The 27497-nt window shown below is 35.7% G+C and overlaps 1 protein-coding gene across 1 annotated transcript in view; it reads left to right on the top strand.

The window, feature by feature from the left end:
* cfdp1 (craniofacial development protein 1) overlaps nucleotides 1–19543 on the top strand; it is a 39509-nt gene extending 19966 nt beyond the window's left edge. The window contains exons 6-8 of the mRNA XM_073850896.1: nucleotides 8270–8428; nucleotides 18821–18907; nucleotides 19110–19543. Of these exons, the coding sequence (XP_073706997.1) occupies nucleotides 8270–8428; nucleotides 18821–18907; nucleotides 19110–19125 (262 nt within the window). The 3' untranslated portion in view covers nucleotides 19126–19543. The remainder of the gene's footprint in view (nucleotides 1–8269; nucleotides 8429–18820; nucleotides 18908–19109) is intronic.
* The last annotated feature ends 7954 nt before the right edge of the window (nucleotides 19544–27497 follow it).

The raw sequence follows: 27497 nt of genomic DNA, 5'->3' as shown, positions 1-27497 counted from the left end.
TTTGTTTTACAAATAGTTTATTTGAGGGGCTCTAGTTTATGCTCTTGATCCAATGTAATTTTGCAGTGCACATTTGATGCTACAGTCAAGCACAGATTTCAATTTATCTGTCTTTACCTTATAGTAATGCATTGAATTTATAATTTATTACATGATGTATGATTATTAAATGGGTAATGTTTCCTTATTTTCTGTATTTTCAAATCAGCTTTGTGATTTGGCTAGTGAGTGGTAGGGAAAGCCAATTATTGTAATTTAGGGTCATGTCCATTAGACAAAGAGTAGGTTTGTTTTTTAGCATTATACAGGCACTAAGTGCAGTGTCTTTAGGGTAACTGACCAGTTTTAAACAAATAAATACCTCAATAACTATAATTTTATAACACACAAAGCTATCATAGTCTGCACAAACAAATGCAGCCCTGTGGATTGTGCGTAATATTGGGACCATTGCTCACAGCAGGCGAATTGAAGTCCTGACAGTAATTGTCTTGAAATTTATAGCTGAATGTGGTGAATTTGTTACAATTGGTGCTTTGATGTTGTACCAGCTGTGCTTTTAAAGGAAATTAAAGACACAAGTTCTCTGAGATCGTTTTAGTTTTCTGTTAGCAGTTCTAGCAACCCTGACCCTAAAACCCTGTCTCAAAATTCTTTGTTGATGCACCTCCGCTGGGAATTTTAAAGCTAAAATGATTAAGAAACACATTTTGAAGATGTTACTTACTAACAGCCTCACTAACTGCCAGAAAACTAGGTTTTGATCATTAGCATGGCCCATGACGGCACCATCTGGCTTTGAAAGTGTAAAAAATAACAATGTATTCTTACAGAATAATGCTAAAAAAAATACTGCAAATACATACAGTTGAGGTCAAAAGTTTGCAGCCCCCTTTTGGAATCTGCAAAATGTTAATTATTTTACCAAAATCATACAAAATGCATGTTATTGTTTAGTTAGTACTCACCAGAATAAGATATTTCACATAAAAGATGCTTGCACATAGTCCACAATAGAAAATAGTAGTTGAATTTATAACAAAGAATCTTGTTCAAATGTTTACATCCTCTTTATTCTTAATACTGTGTTGTTACCTGAATGATCCAAAGCTGTGTTTTTTGTTTAGTGATAGTTGTTCATGAGTCCCTTGTTTGTCCTGAAAAGTTAAACTGCCCGCTGTTCTTCAGAAAAATCCTTCAGGTCACACAAATTCTTTGGTTTTCCAGAATTTTTGTGTATTTGAACCCTTTCCAACAATGACTGTATGATTTTGAGATCCATATTTTCACACTGAGGACAGCTGAGGGACTCCTGTAGCCCCTGAAGGGCAGTACTAAATGAAAATGATATTTAGGCAACATAAGAAAAATATGCACATCTCCTGTTCAAAAGTTTTCACCCCTGGCTCTTAATGCATTGTTTTTCCTTCTGGAGCATCAGTGAGGGTCTGATCCTTTTGTAATAGTTACACATGAGTCCCTCAGTTGTCCTCGGTGTGAAAAGATTGATCTCAAGATTATACGGTCGTTGTTGGAAAGGGTTCAAATACACTAAAATGCTGGAAAACCAAAGAATTTGTGGGACCTGAAGGATTTTTCTGAAGAACAGCGGGCAGTTTAACTGTTCAGAACAAAAATTTTATACTTTAATTCAGCAAGGACACATTAAATTAATCAAAAGTGACAGTTAAGACATTTATAATGTTACAAAAGATTTCAATTTTAAAATAATTAGTCAGAATTTCCTCAAAACTGTTTTCAAAATTAATCTATATTAAAAATGTTTCTTCAGCACCAAATTAGCACATTAGATTGATTTCTAAAGGATATTTTGGAGTCTTTGTATGCGAGTAAAACATTTAGCATTAGAAACTTCCTTTATCTGTTGAAATATGCGCACAGATTTGATGTATTGTGTAACCCCACGGTCTCTCCTCTGGCTGTTCTTCCAGCTTCTGCCTGTCGGACAGAATGTGGGTCAGTTTGCTGCACTGGGGTCTTACGGAGGACGTGTGCGCTGAGTTTATAGCTGTGGTTCCCAGGCCCACGCCTGTACGTTCTCGTAAATAGCTGGTCTACAACTAGGGTAGCGTCCGCGCCTCAGGCGGCAAAAGACCATTAGATCAGTCCGAACAAGCAGGCTACTGAGATAATGGAGATGAAGCGTTCAGGGTTAGCTGGCGTCCGTCTCCCAAGATGCCCTGTTGTGCCTTCTCTTATGATGTCACAAAGGCCGTAATTACTCAGAGAGGAGATGGAAAGACTTGTCAAGCGACTGCGGGTCGATGCTGAGTTTATGAGCCGCTCTGTGAACTTACGATGACATAAACCGATATAATGAGGTGAGGGAATCTACTTCCTGTCTTGAAAGGATTCAGAATAGGATGTTCCAGGCTTTTCCTCCCCTTGCACAGAGTGCTGGGACTCTGCGACTCTGCGTGTGCCTTTAAATGAGATGGTAAAAAGACTTTGGTCATGGGAGAACTCTGACTGCAAATAAACAACTGAAATCACAGACTTGTAGGCTACTGTTTTGCCTAGTACATCCTGTTTCCCCTTAGGTTTTAATTCCAATTTGCTTGACTTTTAAGTGCCCGCATTGGCGTATAACCCAGTATGTTGTATTTTATTAGCCTGTGATGTAACCGATACATACATCTCTCTCAGTTTTAGCACTGTGGGTGATGAGGCAGGATACAGTCACCTTGGCTCTGCTTTTAGCATTCTGTCCCAGCGTTGTGTACTGTGGTCTGGCTCCCAGCCCAACGTTCCCTGCTCACATCGAGGCTGCTGCATGGCACACAGGATTGACTATCAGTTGAGCCCTGATTGTATATTGATTCCCTGTCTGGATGGGTTTAAGCAGTGTTCCTGTTTCTCTCTGTGTGTATGTATACTGGTTCTGTTGACTAAGCTGTTAAACTGCAGGTAACACTTTCACAATCAACCTCGTCTCCCTTTTGTTGTCTCTCGTCTCGGTTCACAAATCAGATTGAATCAGTTCTGTTAATTTTTTTTTTGTGTGAGAGAGACTGTAAAACACTTTACAATAAGGTTCAGTTTGTTTAAGGGATAGTTCGCCCAAAAATGAAAATTCTGTTATTAATTACTCACCCTCGTGTCGTTCCAAACCTGGAAGATCTGTTCATCTTTGGAACACAAATAATTTTTTTTTATGAAATCCAAAAGCTTTATTACCCTGCATAGACAGCAAAGTAACTGACATGTTCAGGGCCCAGAAAGGTAGTAAGGACATTGTTAAAATAGTCAATGTGAGAATACTTTATTCAACACTGTGCGCAGGGCTACTGCTTTGCTACAGTTTTAAATGAGTTATTCTTCAGTTGTCATTTTTAATGGAAAAATGCCAAAGTGCTCCAGTCTGTGAATAATTAGCTGAATTGTTCATATGAAATCTTTGTGGTGGTTTTCCATGTGACTTTAATAAGATTTCAGTCGTGCAGCAGTCAGGTGAGCTTTTCTCGTATGAAATGTGTTTGTGGATGCAGCTGTAACAGAGGGAATATAATTACAGTATTGATTTTACCATTATTGATTTTTACTTTTTGCTGCCTTTTTTGCACCCCAACATTATTTTAGTCTGTGTTGTCTGGCCAGCCTGTGACTATCGTGGGAACAGCACTGCAGTGAAACAGCTGGCACAAAGATGCTTGTAATCATGGGCTTCATTTGACATGCTTTAGTTTGCAGGTGTGCGTACATGCATATGTGCAGTTCTACACATATCAACAATATTTGAAATATAAATAATATTTGTTGGAAACGTCTTGGAAAAAAATGTATGTATGCAAATTGTTTAATATATCCAAGGTGCACATTTCTAGTAATTGTGCAGTTAATTCTCATATTGTACTTACTTTCAGTAAGTTTTGGATTATTTGTCCTCTCCTTAAATTTGTCACTACTGAAACGCAGTAGTAATAATTGAATTAGAAGGGTTATATTGACCTATTAAGATTTTGCTTACATCTACATTGTAAATGTATATATTTTTTGCTATTTTTATTTTATTTTTGAGTAGGGCTGGGCAATTTGGCTTAGAATCAAAATCTCGATTAATTGAACATTTTAACCCGATTACGATTAATGAACGATTATTTTATTTATTAATAAAATTATATTTAATTATATTTATATAATATTTATTTTTTTGCCCTCATAGTTCACTGACAAGTTTTGTACAGTAAATATGTTCACATATTACAAGCGAGAGATTTTTGGATGAAGGGTGCATTACTTGATTTTAAAATAATTGAAGGAAACACACTATCTACGATCTATGATTATTAATTGAACATCAGTGTTGAACAACTGAAATTAAAGCAAGCATTGCTTAAAACGAAAAGTCACATTTTTCTTAAATTAGTGAAAATAAATAACTTGCACTATTGGAAACAAAATAAATAATTTTCAATGTTTTTCATATTAAAAGTAGAAAATAAGCAGTATCTCTAAATAAAATTACCCTTGTATATCCTGTAAATACTTTTTACTGTATAAATACTGTTTAAGCTATCCATTGACATGTCGGCGGAATAACGGAACGGAGCGCTAGTGTTTTTAAAAGGGAAAGTAATTGAAATAATCTTCCTGGAAAAATTTTAACGATTATAGGTTCTGAATGTCGATTTCGATTATTTTTCGATTAATCGCCCAGCCCTATTTTTGAGGTAAATCAATAATAATTACGTTTTTAACAATATTTCAAGTGTTATAAGATTTGTTGTATTTTGAATCCAGTCTTTGTCAAAGGCAAAAAAGTTGATCATACAGATTTCAAAGTTAAGGAATCAATAGTTTGAATATACATTGAACCAAAAAACGTCTTAACATCTTAATTGATAATTTAGTATACTTTATTTTTGACAAAACATCCCATGTTTCTGTCGTGACAGCACATTTTTGTAGTTACAGTAATGTTTTGGTAGCGACCACATCATATCAACGAATTTTAACTTGCAAACTAAAACACTTCTAAAACATACTCAAATGCTAAAGAATTGCATGACGGTACTAAAATTTTGTTTATTTTCCCCAAATATGAGGATTGTGTATTCCCACTGTTGTATGATATGTTTCGGTCGTGACTGTTTTGGTAGTGACAATTTTATGGGATAACACCCAAAAAAACAACAACAAAGATGTCACTACCAAAACTCCACCAAATAGTTAATAATGGTAGTGACAATTTTATATACTTTTTGAACCTAGCACATGGTTAGATTATCTAGCACAGTTCTGAACAGTGGTAGACATAAAAAAACTAAATGTTATTGAAGAACTCCCAAAAAAAGACTTTTTCAGACTTTTCAACACGTTTACCTCAAAATGATGGGCATATCTATTCACCATGTAGCTTTAAGAGAGAGAGTGACACATAAATATTTCCTGATCATAAATGTAGGGGTGTAGTTAAAATCAGGCTCAGCCAATGGACTAAAACATACACTGTTTCATAATTTAGTTTCATAATTTACAAAGAAAATGCAAAAAATAGTTGAATATCATTTTCAAAAGTTGAAATTCTGGTGTTAGGGTTTGGGACAGTCTCCTCCCAATTGCCAGTACCCACTAAATGATGATTTTATATATTAAGCTAACTGATATTTTAAATATTATTGTGGGGTTTCAATAGATGATAGAAGATTTTTAGTAAACATCTAAGATTTGAATACTTGAATGCTTTTTAAATGTGTTTTTGGTTATGGGACAGCAGGTTTGCACAAATTCTGTAGAAGGCATATATATAAAACATTGGAAAAATTTAATAACATAATGTAATAATAAATAATGTATTAAAGTTTGCACGTACTTATGGATGAATATGAGCAGATATTGTAAGAAAATACCTAATGTGGAAAGCTTATTAATAAGGAGGAAAGAGTAGTTGTGTGCCTGCTAGGGTTGGGTCGATAGACGATGCCATCGTCCATCGCCGATGGCCGATAGACATCACGATGCTGAGCCGGCATCGCGATCCTCCGCCCCGCCCCCGCAGCGGCCCGCCCCGCCCCCGCCCCCGCCGCAGCAGCAACCTGCTCGCGAAAAACACACACTTTTAATCACTATATAGCCAAATGAAATGCATGCTTTCAATTTCCACATTTTTACTTATTTTATTATTATTATTATTATTATTATTATTATTATTATTATGAGGAAATAACAACAAGGAAGTTGTTAGTGATCACAATACAAATTACAGTGAACTCCAAACGAATTACATGAACTAGTTCATTTACGTTAATAAATGAGGCATACAAAAACAGCAGAAAAAAATCAAAATAATTTTAATTAAATTAGATTAAATAAACTACACCAAATATGCCTTTTTCATGGTTTTACCATAACGAACAGAGCTTGGAACAAAAACAAGAGAATATATTTTTTTCCATCGAAATACGAACGTACAGTACAAAGCCTAGTATACATTATAAATAACAGTTTATCATTCAAATACATTGGGAATATGGAAACACTTGAATTTGTGCCAAATTAAAGAAGTATGTGAGCCCAACGCCTGCTATTTTTAGTTTCGCTTTGTTTTGGTTTCTTAACTTTATATATTTTGTTTTATTCCTGTTTTGTTCTGAATACCGTTACATTTAAATGATTCGTTTTGGAGTCAGGGTAACTAACTTATAGCTATGTTTATAATGTTAATACATAATAATATTTCGCTTGATTTGGTATTATTTCTGATATTACACTTTCTCTCTAAACATTCTGCTGCTTCTGTTTGGAGAGAGTGGGTTAATCAATGAGAGCGATTTTGAACTTAAAGCTAACTGATCGAAAATATGTTAAGGGCCAACACACATCCTCCAAATACATCTACATAAACCCGCGCTTGCTCTGTCTCGTTTGCACGCACTCACTGTCATGATCTAATGCACTTGTTAATGCCGGATCTTTAAAAACAAATACCGGAACGCAAAAATTCAAAATCTGACATTTTCCAGAACAGGATCTGGGAGGATCCGGCTAAAATTAAGCACTGGTGGAAATGGTAGGCTACAATTAATTAATTCGTTATGAATAAATTATTTAACAACAACCATCCCTCACCCCTGCCCCCCCGCAGACGATGCCATCGTCCATCGTGATGTTTCACATTAGACATCGTACGATGCCAAATTGGTCGACATCGCCCAACCCTAGTGCCTGCAGATGTTAAAGCATTCTTCTTTGTTCCATTTTTTCATCTTGCATTTTTCACCTCCCTGTTTTCCTCCTTGAATAATGTTGACAGTTTTTGCACAGATGGCAGATGCATTTTGTCAGACCTTTAGACATTAGTCATGTGTGTCTGTTTGTGGGTCGCCTCATTCCTCGGTGTGCACGTGCACGGCATGTGTTGAACACACAAGTCCTGCTAAATCGACTCGATCACAGTGAGGAAACTGTGATTTGCAGTTCATTAAGAAATTAATGAAGTCCTTTTACCCTGCAATGAAGTAAAACAAGTTCATAGCATTCATTTAACTTCAGCTTGAAGCATAACAGAGCGTTAACAACTGATTTATATAAGGGAATTTTAATACATGATGCAGTTTTGTATTTTTTTTGAGCCTACCTTCCTACCCAAACCTTTTGGTTTATTTATATTTTAGATTCATTTCATATTCTGAAAACAATTGTACCATCTTCCACGTACACACAATTTTCCTTCTCGTTCCTCATGGCAGACTTTCTCCTATGACTCGCTTGAGCGTGAAACCGTCTGTCCTTGGACACCCCGGCACCCTCTAATGCACCCCAAGGTCCTATTGCCGCCCCCCATTCCCCCTGCAGACCCCTAGCCCACTCACTCTCTCTGGCACCCACATACAAGAGGGAGGGCCGCTGGTCTGGACTCTTCAGCTCTTTCATTCCACAGATCGTTTAACATTTCATTACTGCAGCCAAGCGCAACCTTAGTGTCAAGATGACTTTGGTAATGTTCAAAACACATCTTTGTTCCGGCAGCATGTTGCAAGAAACATACCAGCTATGTTAACGTCAGCATTAGATTGCCTCTTCATGAATAAAATGATGAAATATTTTTCCCTCTGTCCTTCTGTCTGTCTTCCTGCATTTTTAACCACATTATTTTGATGCAGATGATCTGTTTCCACTTTGAAATCCAACAAAAATGTCACTGGAGCCTTTTCAAAAACACATTTTTAGCTCCTCTCGGTTAGAACAGCCAATTTTAATATTTGAAAATCCTGCTCCAAAATATCTTTTATGATCTTTCTTCCTCTAGTGCGAAGAGGCCAGTGGGCATGGGGAGCATCCTGAATCGCATCGGGTCCAAAAAGCAGAAGATGAGCACTTTGGAGAAGTCTAAGATGGACTGGGATGCCTTTAAAACAGAGGAGGGCATTTCAGACGAGCTGGCAATCCATAATCGAGGCAAAGAAGGGTATGTTTAAGCCTCATTAGTGACCCAGACAAACACATCATCTCATATTATCTCCCATTAGCGTCTCACACCAGCTTCTGAGATTTTCATCAGAGCTGAATAAATATCATTAAGTGTCTTAAGTGCTTAAAGCCACAGCGTGCTGGCGTATTGTATTTCAGCGCAGTTTTTATAATACATTGCAATTCATTAATTATGCACTGAAGTTAACTAGACAGTAAAATTTATGTATTTGGGGTAAAAACCATATGCTGTACATGCATTTGATTAACATTCTGACCTTTGCAGTTGTATTAAGGACTAGAGATGAGCATAGTATGAGCCATTCCTTACTGTTTCTCTGTCAAAAGTTATGTGCTGTCTCTGCATATGTGTATGTGTAGTAGAGATTTTAAAGGGATTTTAAAGGGATAGTTCACCCAAAAATTAAAATTCTGTCATTAATTACTCCCCCTCATGTCGTTTCAAACCGTCAAGACTTTCGTTCATCTTCTGAGAAATCCGAAAGCTTTCTGACCCTGCATAGACAGCAATGCAACTGACACGTTCAAGGCCCAGAAAGGTAGTAAGGACATTGTTAAAATAGTCCATCAGTTGTTCTACAAGAATGCTTTGTGTGCAAAGAAAACAAAAATAAATAAAGATGATTGAAGGTCTTACAGGTTTGGAATGACATGATTGTGAGTAATTAATGACAGAATTTTCATTTTTGGGTGAACCGTCCCTTTAAATTTATGACCTGTCAATGCAGGTGTCTGCTCACACACGTGATTGGTCGATTAAGGATGAACTACAACAAATATACAACAGAGTTTAAATGAGTCAACTTGTGACCATTTTAAAACGGATTTTTTCCATTTCAAACGTTATTATCATAGCAATTTGGGTGAAAAGCTGAATAGAACAAATTAAATGCAAATCAGAACATCATTTGCTCCTCTTTTGCTTTAATGACAGCAGCAATTATTTTAGTCAAAAATATCTTTTTGAAATTGACTCAATATTTTGTCATGTCACGTACATAGACTAAATGTTATATAATTTTAATATAATGCATTTGGGTGAGCAAATTAACCCACTTGTAAAAGGGTTTTCTGTTTACTGATCTTCATTTAGTGTTCAGCTTCAGCTCTTACAGTTCATTTGTCGACATTGTTGACTGGGTTATTAAAACGGTTGTTTTTTCTAGATTTTTCTTCTTTTAAAAATGAATGCAAGTGCACTGCTAATATCTTGCAGTATGTAATATTTTAATTAAAATGATTTAAAAGCCATCATAATGCTCACTCTATAGACCAATTCGGTGTTTGCAAACAGTGATGATGTTTTTGTGGGCGGAGCCTATCTGGTGGCAGATGATCGTTTTCAAATGGCAGTCTATGGAAACCATGGAATAAAATAATAAAGAAGGTAATTTTGAGTTTATATTTCAAAATTCTGATTTTATTCTTGCAATTCCGAGATTATATCTTACAAATCTGATAAGAAAAATCAACTCATCATTCTCTCCTTTGAGTTTATATCCTACACTTCATGGCTTTTTTTCCCCTCAGAATGGAACTCGCTATTGTTCAGTTAAATCGAGTTATAAAATCCGAATTAGGAGATATAAACTTGCATTTGCATAGAAATTAGATAAAGTAGGTAAATGTAAAATGTTATAGGTTGAAATAGTATTTCATGCTGTAATTGTAGGGATATATTATTATGTTCTTTATGAACTGCAAATGTGAATATTATGTAGGCCTATTGTTAAAATCAAATGTATGTTTCAGAAGACTAATCATAGCAGTTCTCATCCATAGTCTGTCCATTTAAACATCTGCGTTTAGCTTCAAATGACATCTTTAATGACAGTATTCAATAAAAAATGCCAAAGGCACAATACATTTTATCTTTTATTCCATGGATTTTACTTGTTTCACTCCACTTCTTACCAGTGTTTTTCTGCCACCTCAATGCGCTTGCAGCTGCAAGTGATGTAACTGTGATGTCTACTCCAAATTGGTCTATATTTCGTTTAGAATTGTTGACGGAATGAAAAAGCTCTTTGTAATTTTGAGATTAACACTGCCCTCCAGACTGGTCTAGAATCAGTATTCAGTAGATCAGCAGAATGAATGAGAGTGGGAACTAAGCCAATAGCACTTCATTTAAACCTGCTTATCTTGGCCTTGATGGCTATCTTGAGGAGAAAGAGGTGAGGAATAGGGCTTTAGCTTTACTCAAAAGCTGATAATGCAAAACTGTTCCCCAAAAAAGCTTATGTTAACCAGGGTCAAAAAGTTTCTAATAGTGTTAACAGGAAGTGAATGAAATATTGCAGTATTGACTTCTCACTTTTATTACAACAGTTTCATCATGGTTCTCGTTTGAGTTGGAATTGAAACAGGGTGTAGCTTAGTGTGATTTAAAACTGGAGAAATGTTATGACTAAAGGTCTAACAGGTATTCTACACCTATTAAAGGAATAGTTGTAAGAACTTTGTTCATCTTCAGAACACAAATTAAGATATTTTTGACTAAATAGGTAGTAAGGACATTTACAAAACATCAGTGGTTCAACCGTAATGTTATAAGCTACGCAGGAGCTGGCGTTTTGATGTACTTTTTCAGTTCTGAAATTCATGTAAACTTTTAAGCTAAACTTTTTGCCAAATCCCACTGCAGAAAAAACACTTGTAATGGAAAAAGCTGCTCTAAATGAGAAAAATGCAAATTTGAAGCTTTGTCTCAAGTGGATTTTTTCGAACGCCTTTGTATGTTAGTATAGTTTTGTGCAGGACATTCTAGCCCACATCTCTTTTATACAAGCGCACATGCAATTCTGAACACATTTCATCATAGTAATAAATAAAAGATGCAACAGTACAATCAAGTCATAAATGCAGGATTAGAAATGCTGTTCTCACCCTCCTTTTTCCCTAATTTTAGGGATGGGGTTTCTGAAAGAGGTTTTCATTTTAATAATATCTGATCCGAGAGACATACCGCTTTATCGATCTCCCTCAACATACCTCATTCATCTCGAATGTATAATTAATATCTAACAGTCTACAGTGGAAAGGTTTACGCCTGCTGTAATGGAGACTAAGTGCATATAGAGATGATAGAGAGTGAACCGTACTCTGTATGGACGGTTTCTTTACATAGCAAGCTAATTTCTGCTTGTCTCCAGGGTTGCTACCACAAACCTAAATACATGGTCTTTTCTGGCAAATTACAACATTATGATACAAATTATTATGTTTAAGGGATTGAAAATAACGTTCGTAGATTAAGTATACTTACCCTGTCAGGACCGACTGTAGTGCTAGTAATCTACATCACAGTTTTCAGACTTCAAAAGGCTTTGGAAATTAAACAAGACCATAATTGAGATCTACACACACATAGTTTGTGTGTCTCTACTCCATAGTTGTGATTAGATTTCATTCATAGTGAGTTTAGGAAGAAGTGAAATCTTTTGGCGGAACATTTGTTTCGTGAATGCACACCGATGGGTTTCGGGAGGTGAGTAATTGTGAGGTCTCTTGGGTTCCATGCCACAGATGTGGCTTTAGGTTTTTTTTCAGTAGTGCATCAACGTTGTTGTTGTTGAAAATACCGTGCAAAACGAGCCCTGTCACCATAGTTACCCATCCTACATTCCTCTGGGGTAATGCAGTGCCACATTTGTGCGACGTTACCCCGCTCCCAAGATGCATTTAGTGTAAAAACAAGCAGGGATGTGAGGGAGGAGAAGCTTTGCATCTTGTCCTAAGGGGATAGTGATGTGCTATGACATAATTTGTGCATCCAATTAACTTTATTTTACTCCCTTACTACACATTTGTTGAGTTAAAGAGAGTTCCGCCATCATTTACTCATTTTCATGTTGTTCCAAACCTGTGTGATCGACTTTCTTTTTTCTTTTCATATTTCTTTTAAATGTTTATTTTTTTCCATCTGTACAGTGAGGATCAATGGGGTCTATTGTTGTTTTGAACCCTTCTGAATTTCATTGTATTTCACAGAAGACATGCATTGTAATCTGAAGAATTAAAAAAAAAGTCATACAGGTTTGCAATAAGTGATTAAATAGTAGCAGAATTACAATTTTTGGGTAAACTATCTGTTTAAATCTCATTGCACACTCAGGATCGATGCTGTGGCTTTCCTAAAATGGCCTGATGCTTTTTTTTTTTAATATATGGATGAAAAGCACTGTGTTAGCTCTTTATCAGACAGTTGTAGGGAGTGGAAGAGTTACTAAATTAAAAACCTGGCCTGGGGGTTTAAAAATAAAGCAGACAAAATTATGGTCTGCCACTGTTTCCATATTTCTGTTTCTCTGAGAGGGATGTGGTTTAAGAGGAGGATCGCTGAAGGGTGTGGAGGATGCGCAGACCAAAGAATAGCATAGTTTGCAGGCCGCTAGGCCAAACTGTATGCCCACAGGACTGTAAGGGCTGCTTTCAGTGCGAGACTGATGGTTGCAGAACTTTTTTTCTTTTCACCAAATGTAGGACGACAAATGCACCCAGATCTGTCAGAGCTCACGCAGTTGGTAAACCCAGGGCCTTGTGTCTCTGGAGGCAAATGGATAGTTGGGCAATGGAGCTTCCAGAGCATCCTGGGATTGAGACACTGGGGAGAATGACCTTCTGCTGGGATTTAGGGGAAATGGAGAGGACATGTGACAGATTGTGCTCTTTGTCCTGCAGGCAGGATGCACAATGTTTCTCTGTTTACAGAATTTAACTAGGTAAACAAAAAAACTAAATTAGCTTTAAATGGGTCATGTTGTGAAAAATCAATTGTTCTTTAATTTAAAAAGAATTTAGAATTTAATTTTAGTGCTATGGAATTGTAGTATTTATTAGAATGCAAAACGGATAGACAAGAGTAAAATATGGAAAAACCTATGCTGTTCCTGGCTGGTTGTAGAACCTAGAGTTTTTGTTTTTTTTTATGTCCCTGAAAAAAATTCAATTGACATACACTGCCACTCAAAAGTTTGGGATCAGTACATTTTTTAAAGTTAAAAAAAAGTCTCTTATGCTCATCAAAGTTCCATTTATTTGATCAAAAATACAGAAAAAATGGTAACACTTTACAATAAGGTTCATTAGTTAAACATTAGTTAATGTATTAACTAACATGAACTAACCATGAGCAATACATTTGTTACTGTATTTACTAATCTTTATTAACGTTAGTTAATGGAAATACAGTTGTTCATTGTTTGTTCATGTTAGTTCACACTGCATTTACTAATGTTAACAAAATTTTAATAATGTATTAGTAAATGTTGAAATTAACATTAACAAAGATTAATAAATGCTGTATAAGTGCAGTTCATTATTAGTTCATGTTAACTAATGTGGTTAACTAATGTTAACTAATGAACCTTATTGTAAAGTGTTACCGAAAATACTGATATTACTGCAATTCAAAATAACATAATCAAAAATAAATAAAATGTATTTTAATATACTTTAAAATATAGTTTATTTCTGTGACGCAAAGCTGAATTTTCATCAGCCATTACTCCAGTCTTCGGTGTCACGTGATCCTTCATAAATCATCTAATATACTGATTTATTACTCTTATTATCAATGTTGGAAATAGTTGTGCTGCTTAATATTTTGGAAGCTGTGATGCTTTTTTCAGGATTCTTTGATGAATAAGTTAAAAAGAACAGCATTTTTTCAAAACAGAAATATTTTCTAACAATACAAGTCTTTACTATCACTTTTTATCAATTTAACACATTCTTGCTAAATAAAAGTATTAACTTCTTTTAAAGAAATAAATAAATGCTGTTCTTTTTGATGTTTTATTTATCAAAGAATCCTTTGAGATTTTGTTCTCAAAGAATTGTTAGATGTAAACGGAGCTTACTTACAAATGTTTTTGCGATATTTCAATTTTGCACATAAGTTAAATTCGCAACTTTGGATGAAAAAAAAAATATTAAGCAGCACAAGTTTCCAACACTGATAAAAAAATCTGAATGTTAGAATGATTTCTGAAGGATCATGTGACACTGAATAGTAATGATGCTGAAAAATGCTTTGCATCACAGGAATAAATTATATTTAAAAGTATATTAAATTAGAAAACCACTGTTTTAAATTGCATTAACGTTTCACAATATTACAGTTTTTCTTATTTATAATATTACAAAGTTTTTCTTTATTTTTAATCAAATAAATGCAGCCTTGATGAGCAAAAAAGTCCACTTTAAAAAGCATTAAAAATCGTACCAATCCCAAACTTTTGAATGGCAGTGTATGATTATGTAATCCTCCTGCAGTGTAATTGCACAATACATTTCTATTCAATAAAGCTGACATTAAAAAAGGCGGCAGCACAAGCTATATTGGACCCAACAGCAAACCTTCAGCCCATGTGTAAGCGCAGCAAATTGCTGTTTCTCATTTCATATGCAAAAATGGCATTTACATAGCACTCTTAAAGACAGCGTGAAAAAAGACCAGAGCAGTTGTAAAGGTCAGAGACGAGGGGAAAGTGGGCATAAATTTGTCTGTTTTGATGGCAAAAATTTACCATGAATAATGGTAATAATAATAATACATTTATTTTGTATAGCGCCTTTCTCAAAGCACTTTACAGCAAGCACAACAAAACTAAAAAAAAAAAAAAAAAAATGTATATAACACAAAATAAGCAAACAAGAAACTAAAACCATAAATAATCAAGTAAAAGCAATGCTGAAGGAAAAATTTTAAGGCGGGATTTAAAAACACCTAACGAATTTGCTTTCCTGATGCCAACCGGGAGATGAGAAGATGATTAAAAGACCACTCAGAAAAAAACAAACAAATCATGACTAGGTGAATAAGGTTTTGAATAAGGGACCCCCGGTTATTAAGACTTGCATGGCTTAATATAACGTAAATGATGCCTCTTACTGAAAGACTTGCATTATTTAAAAAAATCCATATTATTTTATACATTTTTTGGACTATGGGGGGCACCATTATTTTGACAAGAAATGCTATGGAAGCCACTGAAGGAGTTTCTCAGCGTAGATTTCACTTGATGTCTGGGAGCGTTTAGTGGGGAAAAATCTATAGTACGGCATTTAGTTTAAGCCTACACTTATATCCTTTGCCACCTATAAGTTTTCGATAGCTGTGGTCATTGTATCAGTATTTTATTTTACGGGTTGTGTTTTCAGAGTTGTGTTGCAGTAAAAATAGCAACAGATGCCAGTAGCCCACCAAGTGCAACCATTTCACATTATAATGACACCCCCCCCCCCTGCATATTTTAGTAATACAGATTATTTATGTTACATTAAGCCATACAAGTCTTAACTTCCAGGGTTCCCTTTAAAAGCTCGGCCAGGTACTGAGAAGCCAGACCATGCAGTACCTTGTATGTTAACATAAGGATTTTAACATGAATGCAGAATCTTACTAGGAGCCAATACAACGACACCAAAACAGGGGTTTATATGGTCTACAACCCTAGCCCTCCCAAAAATTTTAGGCTGAAATGATAGGCTGGCTTCAAAAATATCTCCAAATTTTTAATTTAATTTATTTTTTAGCACCAGCCCAACCCATCAACAGATAGCTAAAGAAAAACAAACAAACAAACAAACAAACAAAACAGTATTGCGCAGTTGATGGGGAGAGCTGAGAAGCATGACAGAAAATTATTAGACATCCATGTAATAAAATCTGAAAGATGGGGAAAGTCCAATGGATATAAATCTGGGTGTCATCAGCATAAAAAAAGTAGAAAAATATAAATGCTTAAAAGCAAAGGACCAAGAATTGAGCCCTGGGGGACACCAGTACTAACCTGACCAACCTTTGATCTGTGGCCATCCAAAAAAATAAAATGACTGCAATCAGAAAAATAAGATCTTTTGAGTACAATGGGGGAAAAAAAACAAGACTTAAAGTGTCAGTGAAACTAAAGTATCGATCGCTTTTTTTTTTTTTTCTTGTGTATTGTGATATACATTGAGTTCAACAAAAGATTGAAAAAAGAAAGTAAAAATGTAGTGGCAGATAGATGTTAGGTTTTGATGGTGGGATTCAAGTGAACTAAATGATTGCAGAAATTCAACAAATGTCACTAGAGAGAATTATGTCAAGTTGTGATATTGTGATTCAGTCGATAGGATTTAAAAAATTTGGAAATATAATTTCATACCAACTGTAAAAAATGCACGATATGAGCCATTTAAACCCACTGTGTTACTCAAGCCAGATTGTGTTTGGGAGCATGTGGGTGTTTGTGTGTGTGTTTCACAGAGATCCCATTAGGACTTCAAACAAGACGCAGGCAATCAGTTTTTGCTCTGTCTTCTTTTCATCATTGGCAGGGGCGTGATGTGATATCTAATAAAATGTTCAGTCTCTGCTCTGTAGCATCACATGTCTGCATAGCATCTGCTCCAAGGGTTTTCCTAGTGTGCACAGTGCTCTACAGAACAATTCATTTAGACCTCACATAAAGCTTTGTGTGGGAGATGGCCTTCTCTGCTGATCATCAGCCAGCTCCCTGAACCTGAACCTAGACTATTATAAGGAAAACCACAAAACCAGATGATGCCAGCCTGAAAGGGCCATTTTATTCTCTTTCTCCTCAGCATCTGCTCTTACGCTGAGTGTCGGCGAGTCTTGTAATGACAGTAAACAGGGAGGCTGAATACATGCACCTGTAACCTCCGACATCTAATGGATACAGGTTCACTACAGCCACTATTGTGTTGTCTAAAACAAATTCTGGCTTTTGATCATTTGAGCTAGTCTGTATGACTTTATTTCCTCTGTGGAACGCAAAAGAAGATGCAGTTAAGGGCAAAAGTTTACATACACCTTGCAGAATCTGCAAATATGTTAGTTATTTGACCAAAAAGCATGTTATTTTTTATTTAGCGCTGACCTGAATAAGATATTTCACATAAAAGATGTTTACGTATAGTCTACAAGAGAAAATAATAGTTGAATTTATAAAAATTACCTTGTTCAAAAGTTTACATGCACTTAATTCTTCATACTGTGTTGTTACCTGAATGATCCAAAGCTGTTTTTTTTTTTTTTTTTTTTTGTTTAGTAATAGTTCACGAGTTCCTCTGTTGTCCTTAACAGTTAAACTGCCCGCTGTTCTTCAGAAAAATCCTTTAGGTCCCACAAATTCTTTGGTTTTTCAGCATTTTTGTGTATTTGAATCCTTTCCAACAATGACTGATTTTGAGATCCATCTTTTCACACTGAGGACAACTAAGGGACTCATATGCAACTTTTACAGAAGGCTAAAATGCTTACTGATGCTTCAGATCAAAAAACAATGCATTAAGAGCCGGGGGTGAAAACTTTTTGAATTTGAAGATCAGGGTAAATTGAACTTATTTTGTCTTCTGGGAAGCATGTAAGTGTCTTCTGTAGGTTCTGAAGGGCAGTACTAAATGTAAAAAAGGATATTTAGGCAAAATAAGAAAAATGTACAAATCTTTGTATTCAAAAGTTTACACCCCCAACTCTTAATGCACAGTTTTTCCTTTTAGAGTATCATTGAGTGTTTGAACCTTCTGTAATAGTTGCATATGACTCCCTCAGTTGTTCTCAATGTGAAAAGATGTCTCTCAAAATCATACAGTCATTGGAAAGGGTTCAATTACACAAAAATGCTGAAAAATCTAAGAATTTGTGGGACTTGAAGGATTTTTCTGAAGAACATCATGCAATTGTAAACGCCAATTATGTGAAATATCTTATTCAGGTCAGTACTAAATAAAAAACAACAAGCATTTTGTATGATCCCTCTTATTTTGGTTGAATAATTAACATTTTTCAGATTCTGCAAGGTGTATAAACTTTTGACCTCAACTGTTTTTTCCAAATGAAATTGGACCGCATTGACAAAAACAAACAAAAATATTCTAAAAAAAATCATACAGTTTTCGAAACCTGAATGGGGTATGTCAGAAAATGAAACCATCCAAAATGTGAATTTCTGCGGTTCTTCACAATTGCAAACCACTTGTGACAGGTAGTAGCATCGTGAAGCCAGCATGCCTAAAAAAAGAAACAAATATGTGTGTGAAAACACTTTACCACCTGAGTGCTGACATTTACCAACACCCCACTGTCCCCACTCACCACCGTTGTACTTCGTTCCAAGGCACAATTGAAAAACGGCAACAAAAGCACAGAAAGAAGCTTTAGAAATCACTGGAGATGTAGTGTGTAACAGTTGCAAAAAGATGATTTTCAGTGTATGCAGTCATTGAACTCACACAGACAAATGAAAAAGCAAGGGTTTGTGTCACTGTCATTCTTGCTAAGGGCTTGTTTACATGTGCTTTATTTCCTCCACCATTATCTCAGTGTCCTCACCATCTCTGCTTTCTTTGTCTGTAGGTACGTGGAGCGAAAGAACTTCCTAGAGCGAGTAGACCAGCGGCAGTTTGAGTTGGAGAAGACTGTGCGACTGAACAACATGAAACGGTGACAAGAGGAGAAAGCAGACACATTCACTGATCAAAACACAGACTGTCCCATTTTCACACACACCCTGCATACACTCTCAGTTTTCATTGTCATAAAGGGCTTATAGCCTTCTAAAAACAATCAAATGTACAGCTCCCGTATTGTTTTGTTCCTTATTCCACTGTTCCTTTGTCCAATATTGCATGTCCATGGTTATCAGGGCTTCTTCAACATGAAAGAAGAACAGCTCAAGATGTTTTCTTCTCAAGGACTTCAAGCAATTCCTCATAAACCTCATTTTAGAATTCTCTGAGGTACGTCAGGCACTCCTAACCATTCAATAACTGTGACATTAATGGGAAAGAAAAGCTCATTAAGATGCACAGATAAGGGATTTCAGCTGACTTATTTAGCATAATTTACATCTTTGTTCTTCTGACAGTGAGGATTTTTTGTAAATGTAAACGTCCTATAGTCATTAAGGTGTATTCTTTTATTTGATGGTGAAATTTAATAGCGCAGTTGTTTTTGTTTTTCCCTTGTATGCTTACTACTGCCTTGAGAATTTATTTCGCTAAGAGTGGTTGTATGTTAATTACCCCGCCGTCGTTTTAATCGTGTTTCACTGTTTGACAGAAATAAATCATGTCATTGGATTTGGACACTTTTTTTTTTTTTAAACGAACCGTGTCTTGCTGTTAATTACTTTGACCTACTAATTAATGGCTCCACCTCTTACAGCTTTCCTTTTAGCCAGCTTTTGCCCCCCTTGACGCCCTACACACTTAAAGATCCACCCCCACCACTGTCTCTCTCTCTTTTTTTTTTTTTTTTTGAAATACCATCTAGGAAAAGGATCAGCAGGGTTTAAGTCACGTATCTCTGAATCACTGTAGTGAGTCGTGCATGAATCCTTCCTCTTTTCAAAGCTATAATAATCTGTGAGATCTTTTTCAGACAATGAAAGTCCTGTAGTTGCAGAATTTCATCATTTAAAAAAACGCGAGTGCTGCTTGACCGTATAAAAGGTGTTTTGAGTGGCTTTTACTGCATTGCTAAGCAGATGCGAGGGTGTTATGGATGATTGCTCAGCTCCAAAAGCACATGCCTTAATCTTTATGATATTCTCATCTGTGGATATGGCTGTGTGTCTTTTTTTTATTTAATGTCTATGAGATTTTTTTACCCATTTTATCATCTTTGAGGCAAAATGGTAAGTCATATAGTCTAGAAAAGTAATAGCACACCTCTCTTGCATGATTTGAGGTATCATTGGTGGCTGTACCACAAATGGGATGAGTTATATGTGACCCTGGACTACAAAACCAGTCTTATTTAGTGCGGGTATATTTGTAGCAATAGCCAACAATACATTATATGGGTCAAAATTAATCAAAAATTACATAAAATCATTAGGATGTTAAGTAAAGATCATGTTCCATGAAGATATTTTGTAAATTTCCTACCGTAAATATGTCAAAACTGAATTTTTCATTAGTAATATGCATTGCTAAGAACTTAATTTTGACAACATTAAAGGCAAATTTTCTCAATATTTAGATTTTTTGCACCCTTAGATTCCAGATTTTCAAATAGTTGGCCAGATAATCTCAGCCAGATATTGTCCTATCCTAACAAACCATAAGTCAGTGGAAAGCTGAGTATGTATACATCTCAATTTTAAAGAATTGACCCTTAAGACTTTTTTTTGGTCCAAGGTCACATATGCTTTAAAAAAGAAATTACGTTTTTTGAGGAAAACATTCCAGGATTTTTCTCCATATAGTGTACTTCATTGTTGATCCCTACTTAAATCCACTATATGGAGAAAAATCCTGGAATGTTTTTTTTCAAAAAATGTAATTTCTTTTCGACTGAAGAAAGAAAGACATGAACCTCTTCGATGACACAGGGGTAAGTAAATTATCAGTTAATTTTAATCCTGGAGTCAGCTAATCATTTAATATCATCAGCGGTTATTGTTGTGTAAATACATTATGTATATTTGTTTGTTTTTGATGTGTCAATTGTTAATTTGTGTTTTTTTTTCTGAAAAACCATGTTGGGTCTTATGATAGCATGGGCGGTAACTTGTTCATCCTTTCGCTTGAAGATAATGGTCTTGTTTACATAATTCAATCTTCCCTCTCCCTGTGCGTAGGCCTGTGTGGGCACAAAGTTTGTTTACTGCCATTTCCTGCTGCTCGACTACCATTTAGAAGGATGTTCGGCATGTTCCACGCATCTCTCCAGATTTCAATAATGGCTGACCCCCACAGCAGTCCCCTGCCTCACTGCAACATTGCTTTTTTCCCAAATGGAAACGAGTAGCTGTTCCGTGCTCTGATGTTGTCCTGTGCAAACATCAGACTCTGCAGGTGGGAATTTGAATGATACTGGCATAATTCCCTCACTTAATCAGTGTTCTCAAAGCTAAGCACTGTGGGCTTTTTGTGTTTCACACCAATAAACTGGTACATTCTAGGCAGAAATAAATAAATGTGCCTACATTAGCAAATAGAAACAGTCATATCACAGTGTACGTGCCATTTGGAGATATTCCATGCACAGCTGTGCTCTTAAAGAAATAGTTCACCCCAATATGAAAAGTCTGTCAGTTACTTACCCTCATGATGTTTCAAAACTGCGCTTTTCTTTCTTTTGTGGAACATAAATGAAGATATTTTGAAGAATGTTGGTAACCAAATAATACAATGCAAAACAATACAATACATAAAAATTTGTCATAATGTTATAATGACATGAGGGTGAGTAAACAATGACAGAATTTGACAAAATGTCCGTGTGGTGCCTCAGTTTAAGAGAAGTAACAGAACTGATCATCTCTGCTTTTTATACCAGTCTCATGTATTGGTTTAATCTATGTTTCAACTGCGGGAAGACATCAATATTACAGCTTGTAAACAATATAACACGTAACGTCACATTTACCACAGAAAAAACATAGCCGCTGACCATAGACTCGGCTAGAGAAATTCTAGAGAGGAATATTTAGCGAAATCTATGCACCATATAACATATTTCATTATTATTATTATTTTTTACTGTTCTTCAGTATTTAATTTATGTTTGAATGAATCCATCAAGTTTGTAGTAGTGAATACTTTGTCGTATATTTTGCAGCCTTTAAAAATTTGCCATGTACTATACCTGATATACAGTACAGACCAAAAGTTTGGACACACCTTCTCATTCAAATGAATGAGAAGGTGTGTCCAAACTTTTGGTCTGTACTGTATATTTTTGTTTATTAAAGTTTTTACTGTACATTTGTGCAGTTTTCAGTGGGTTAGTGATATTTTTTAAATATATATAAATTAATAAATTAATATTTTTTTAAAATGGGTTTTTATACAAAAACTGCTTTTTATGTAAAATTCACTTTATAAAAGACCCACATTTCTAACTTTAATTCATGGGGATACCTTGGATAATTTCACATGGTTTAGTGTAAGATTTTTGCCCGTCTTTTGGAAAATCCAGTTTTAAAAGTAAAAAAAAAACAACTACAAATAACTTTTACCAGTAGGTGGCTGCAGAGCTCCACTGTTTGCTATTTGCTATTTGACCAGCTGAAAGATATTTTTCACAAGTTTTTTTCAGTTGAATTCATATCTACAGTACAGACCAAAAGTTTGGACACATCTGAATGAGAAGGTGTGTCCAAACTTTTGTCTGTAAAAAAAAAACACGTCTCTGTGGTCAGCCTAGGGTCCGAGATATACAAAAAAAACAATCGGTGCTACCAACGATTCCACAGCAAAACAAACAGTGTTCCAACCAATCACCGTCAGGCGGTTGATGTTGTGGACTTTCGCTCTGCCTCCCTCACATCCCTGCACCAGTACGAAAGTCCACAACACCAACCCCCTGACGGTGATTGGTTGGAACACTGTTTGTTTTGCTGTGGAATCGTTGGTAGCACTGATTGTTTTTTTGGCATATCTCGGACCCTAGGCTGACCACAGAGACGCGTTTTTTTTACAGACAATTCATGGGGCAGGCAGTGAGCGGATCGTGAAAAAGGTCAGCTGAAAGTGACACTTTATGTTTCAGCCTAGAATCGCTGATACAACCTTTAAGCCTAGTCCTAGACTAAAATGTAAATCTGAGCTGTTTCAACTGAAACAAAATTGCACTGATTGATCTTAAAATATATCAGTGCCTTTGTTTTGTCTCAAGATGCACAGCAGTAATGTTTTTTTCTAAGCATGTTAATAAAAATTACTTAAATGTCCTAATTGAACTATGGCCTAATCCTGGCTTAGTCTAAGCTCTGTCTGTGAAACCGGGCCTTAAAGTACATTTATAATGCTATACTTTGCTTTCTTACCTTTAAATTACATAAAACTTTTGCAAAATCATAAAACTGTATTGTGGAATTTTTCTTTTGCTAATGAGGCAAATGAATATATAAAATGTATATTTGTTGTAGTTTCCGTTCACCACTATAGATGTTTACCCAACTGTGTCGACTTCTGCTTTTGAGAACACCGGAAATGTGAAAAGGGTCCTTTTGTAATAGTTAACAGTTCAATCAGTAATCAATGAATGGTGAATTTAAATGTAGTCTGTTCCTCACACTTAAGACGACTTTTAATATAAGCATATGAGTTGCATAAATATAGATTTTACAGTTGAGGTCAATAGTTTACATACACCTTGTGGAATCTGCAAAATGTTAATTAATTTGACCAAAATAAGAGTGATAAGAGTTGATGTATTTATTTTTTGTTTAGTGATAGTTGTTGACTCCCTTATTTGTCCTGAACAGTTAAACTGCCTGCTGTTCTTCAGAAAAATCCTTCAGGTCCCACAAATTATTATTTTTTTTCCAGTATTTTTGTGTATTTGAGCCCTTTCCAACAATGACTGTATGATTTAGAGATCCATCTTTTCACACTGAGGGACAACGGAAGGACTCATATGCAACTATTACAGAAGCTTCAAATGCTCCCTGGTGCTCCAGAAGGAAAAAAACGATGCAATAAGAGTCAGGGGTGTAAACTTTTGAACAGAATGAAAATGTGTAAATTTTTCTTATTATGCCTAATTATTATATTTTTTTTAATTTAACACTGCTCTTCAGAAGCTACAGAAGATACTTGCATTGTTTTCCAGAAGACAAAATAAGTTAAATATACCCTGATCTTCGAATTCAAAAAGTTTTCACCTCCCAGTTCCTAATGCATTGTGTTTTTTTTTTTTGAAGCATCAATAGGCGTTTGAATCTATAGTTGCATATGAGTCTCTCAGTTGTCCTCGGTGTGAAAAGATGGATCTCAAACTCATACAGTCATTGTTGTAAAGGGTTCAAATACACAAAAATGCTGAAAAACCAAAGAATTTGTGTAATCTGAAGGATTTTTCTGAAGAACAGCAGGCAGTTTAACTCTTCAGACAAACTATATGTAACTATGTAAACTACTTTTATGTGAAATCCAGGTCAGTACTAAAAAATAACATGCATTTTGTATGATCCCTCTCATTTTGGTAAAATAATTAACATTTTGCAGATTCTGCAAGGTGTATGTAAACTTTTTTTACATTTTTCCTCAACTGTATATTTTTATGATGCTTCTGTTTTCTTTTTGTAGTTGGTTTAGACCGCCGTGACAGTATGACTGAATTTTCATTTTTGAGTGAACTAATCCTTTAAACATGGACTTAATGCATATCACCCTTTCCATGTAAAGGCATAGTAGGAGTATAGAGAGGTAGCCACACTCATTTTTATTCATGTCCTCCCCCGTCCACTCAAAGTCGATGGTAAGTGTGTGGTATTCAGGAGTGGAGAGGAGCCAGTCGCCCTCATCTTTATTCAAATGCACCTGTCCTCTCCTGATTTTACTTTCTCTCTTGGGTATGAACACTGCTGTTACCTCCTAAATAATGCCTTCATTCCTTTTCTTCTGTCACTTCTTCAATTTTTCCATCGCTTTCATCTTGCATTACACTTAGATGTGTTGATGACAAGAGTCTGATTTTCTCTTTGCAATTGTCTCTGCCATTATCATTAACTTTGACTTCCACTTCACAAGACTATTTCCTTTCCTGTCATACTTGCATTTCCCCTCTCTATTTCCTCTTGTTATTTCACTTCTTGAGTGATTTCACTGTAGTAGCCAACTGTCAGTTATTAAAGGTATAGTTCACTCAAAAATTAAAATGACGCCATGATTTAAGCCATCCTAGGCGTATATTACTTTTTTCTTTCAGACGAATACAATCAGCGTTATATTAAAAACATGTCCTGATGTTTCCAAGCTTTATGATGGCTGTTGAGATTTTAAAGTCCAATAAAGTGCATCCATCCATCATAAAAAGTCCTTCACACAGCTCCAGGGAGTTAATAAAGGCCTTCTGAAGCGAGTTGATGTATTCCATATTTAAAACTTTATAAACCATAATCTATAGCTTCCGCCAACTGTTGTACTCAAGATTATGAGCTATAAAGTTTTAAATGTGGATATTTTTCTTACACAGACACATCAGTTCACTTCAGAAGGCCTTTATCAACCCCATGGAGCGGTGTGGAGCACTTTTTATGATAGATGGATGCACTTTATTGGACTTCAATGTCTCAACAGCCATTCACTGCCATTATAAAGCTTAGAAAAGCCAGGATATGTTTTAATATAACTCCGATTGTATTCATCTGAAAGAAGAAAGTCATATACACCTAGGATGGCTTGAGGGTGAGTAAATCATGGGGTAAAGTCTCTTTAACATTACTTAGAATGCGCTATGTATAGAGTCAGAAAAGCAGGCCAAAATGGATCCGATCCAGTGAATTCACAGATCCAATACTGTGATAGAGGTGAAGACCCTTAGCGGTGTCCTATATAAAAAGACCTTTATGGAGCAACAGGGCCTTAGGTGTCCACTCGGAATTCCTGTAGCGTATATATAGCACAAACTTCACCTCCAGGCATGTGTATCTGTCTGTCACCAAGTGCATGACTTCAAACAGGGGCAGAAACCTTAAAAATAGACAGCGCTGTTGAGAGGACAATTATAAACAATCACTGTGATGAGAACCTAAAATAACAGCTGGCTAAAATGTTCCAAATGCCTCTTACCTCCAGGTCGCCAGAGTTAAGAGGAGCTTAAAAGCACTGCTGGGTATTTACTACTCGCTATGTGTAAGCTATAATAAAATAATTTCCTCCTACATTTTCAGTGGATTGCCTGCTGAGCTGTATGGTTTGTTTTTAAGGTTAGTACAATGTGCTGCTCTTTTTTTATGGCACACTTGTGATATATATTAGCACTTTGCAGTGATTTTGCAGAAAAATCAGTGTAATCCTGTAGAATGGAATTAAATGTAGGTAAAATGTTTTAGAAAGAGCTGAGACTTTCATTGTGCTATCTAAGCATCATTAAATTACCCCTAAATATTTCATAAACAAACACACAGAGGTGTTGAATGTACAGTGTAGAACTTGATGAACGGGGGTGTTCCAAATCTGCAGTGTTCCGTACGGGCCGGCACAGTGGCTAATATCCAATTCCAGACCGCGAGAGAGTGTTTTTTTCTTTTCTTCATCTTTGCAGTAAATTCAGCCTTGTAACAGTGGACTGGTTTGGCAGCCCACCAAAAAGATTTCCTTCTGAAGGTCTTCTTTCCTGTATTTTAGTCCTTTCAACATTAGCCGATGTTGGCAGATAAAGGCAGGGAGTGCCATGACACCAATTTAACAGACATTTGAAGATAAGAAGAGGACCTTTGACTTCTTTCACGCAGCTGCCCTTTATAATTAAAAGCCATTCACAGTGTTCATAGCATAGCTGTCAGTGAGAGTGTTGGGAATGATACTGGTTGTAAACTAAGTGTCATTCACAACACACACTTCTGTCTGCTGTCTGGCAAATATCGCACTGTTTTGTCCTTGAAGGCTGATTTTTGATGTTAAATCTAAACCTTTTTGAAGACGTGCTTAATCTTTGTTAGTAAGCCCAACCTCGGAATATCGTCGGCATCAGCTAATTTGAAAGGCCAAACATTTTGTTGGTATCAGCATCTTTTGGCCAATCTGTGTTATTAATGATTTTTCTTTCAAAGTCAAATGCTAGAAAATGCTAGTTTGCAGCCAGTTTCATCATGTTAATGGGTAATTGCTACATTTGGTACTAAAATATATACTGTGTGTTTTTGTTGTTGAGGAGAAATTGTGTTTCTGCAGATATAATAGTTTCCAAGATATTTGCAGCAAATGCCTCAGGATGTCACACAAAACTAGAAATCAGTAATTAAAAGGATAGTTCACGCAAAAATGAAAATTCTATCAGTAATTTGTCATTTTCATGTTGTTTCAAACCTGTAAGAGCTTTGTTCATCTTTGGAACACAAATTAAGATACCTTGTTGAAATCCAAGAGCTTTCTAAACATCCATAGACCGCAACACAACTACCACGTTCAAGGCCCAGAAAGGTAGTAAGGATGTTGTTAAAATGTCCATGTGACATCAGTGGTTTAACCTGTTATAAAGCTATAAGAATACTTTTTGTGCACAAAGAGAATGAAAACAATGACTTTATTCTCTACCGTGTCAGTCTTTTTTGTTTTCTTTGTGCAAAAGTATT

This window comes from Garra rufa, chromosome 11 (assembly GCF_049309525.1).
Source record: "Garra rufa chromosome 11, GarRuf1.0, whole genome shotgun sequence".
Taxonomy (NCBI): Eukaryota; Metazoa; Chordata; class Actinopteri; order Cypriniformes; family Cyprinidae; genus Garra; species Garra rufa.
This window is presented reverse-complemented; position numbering and strand designations above follow the sequence as displayed.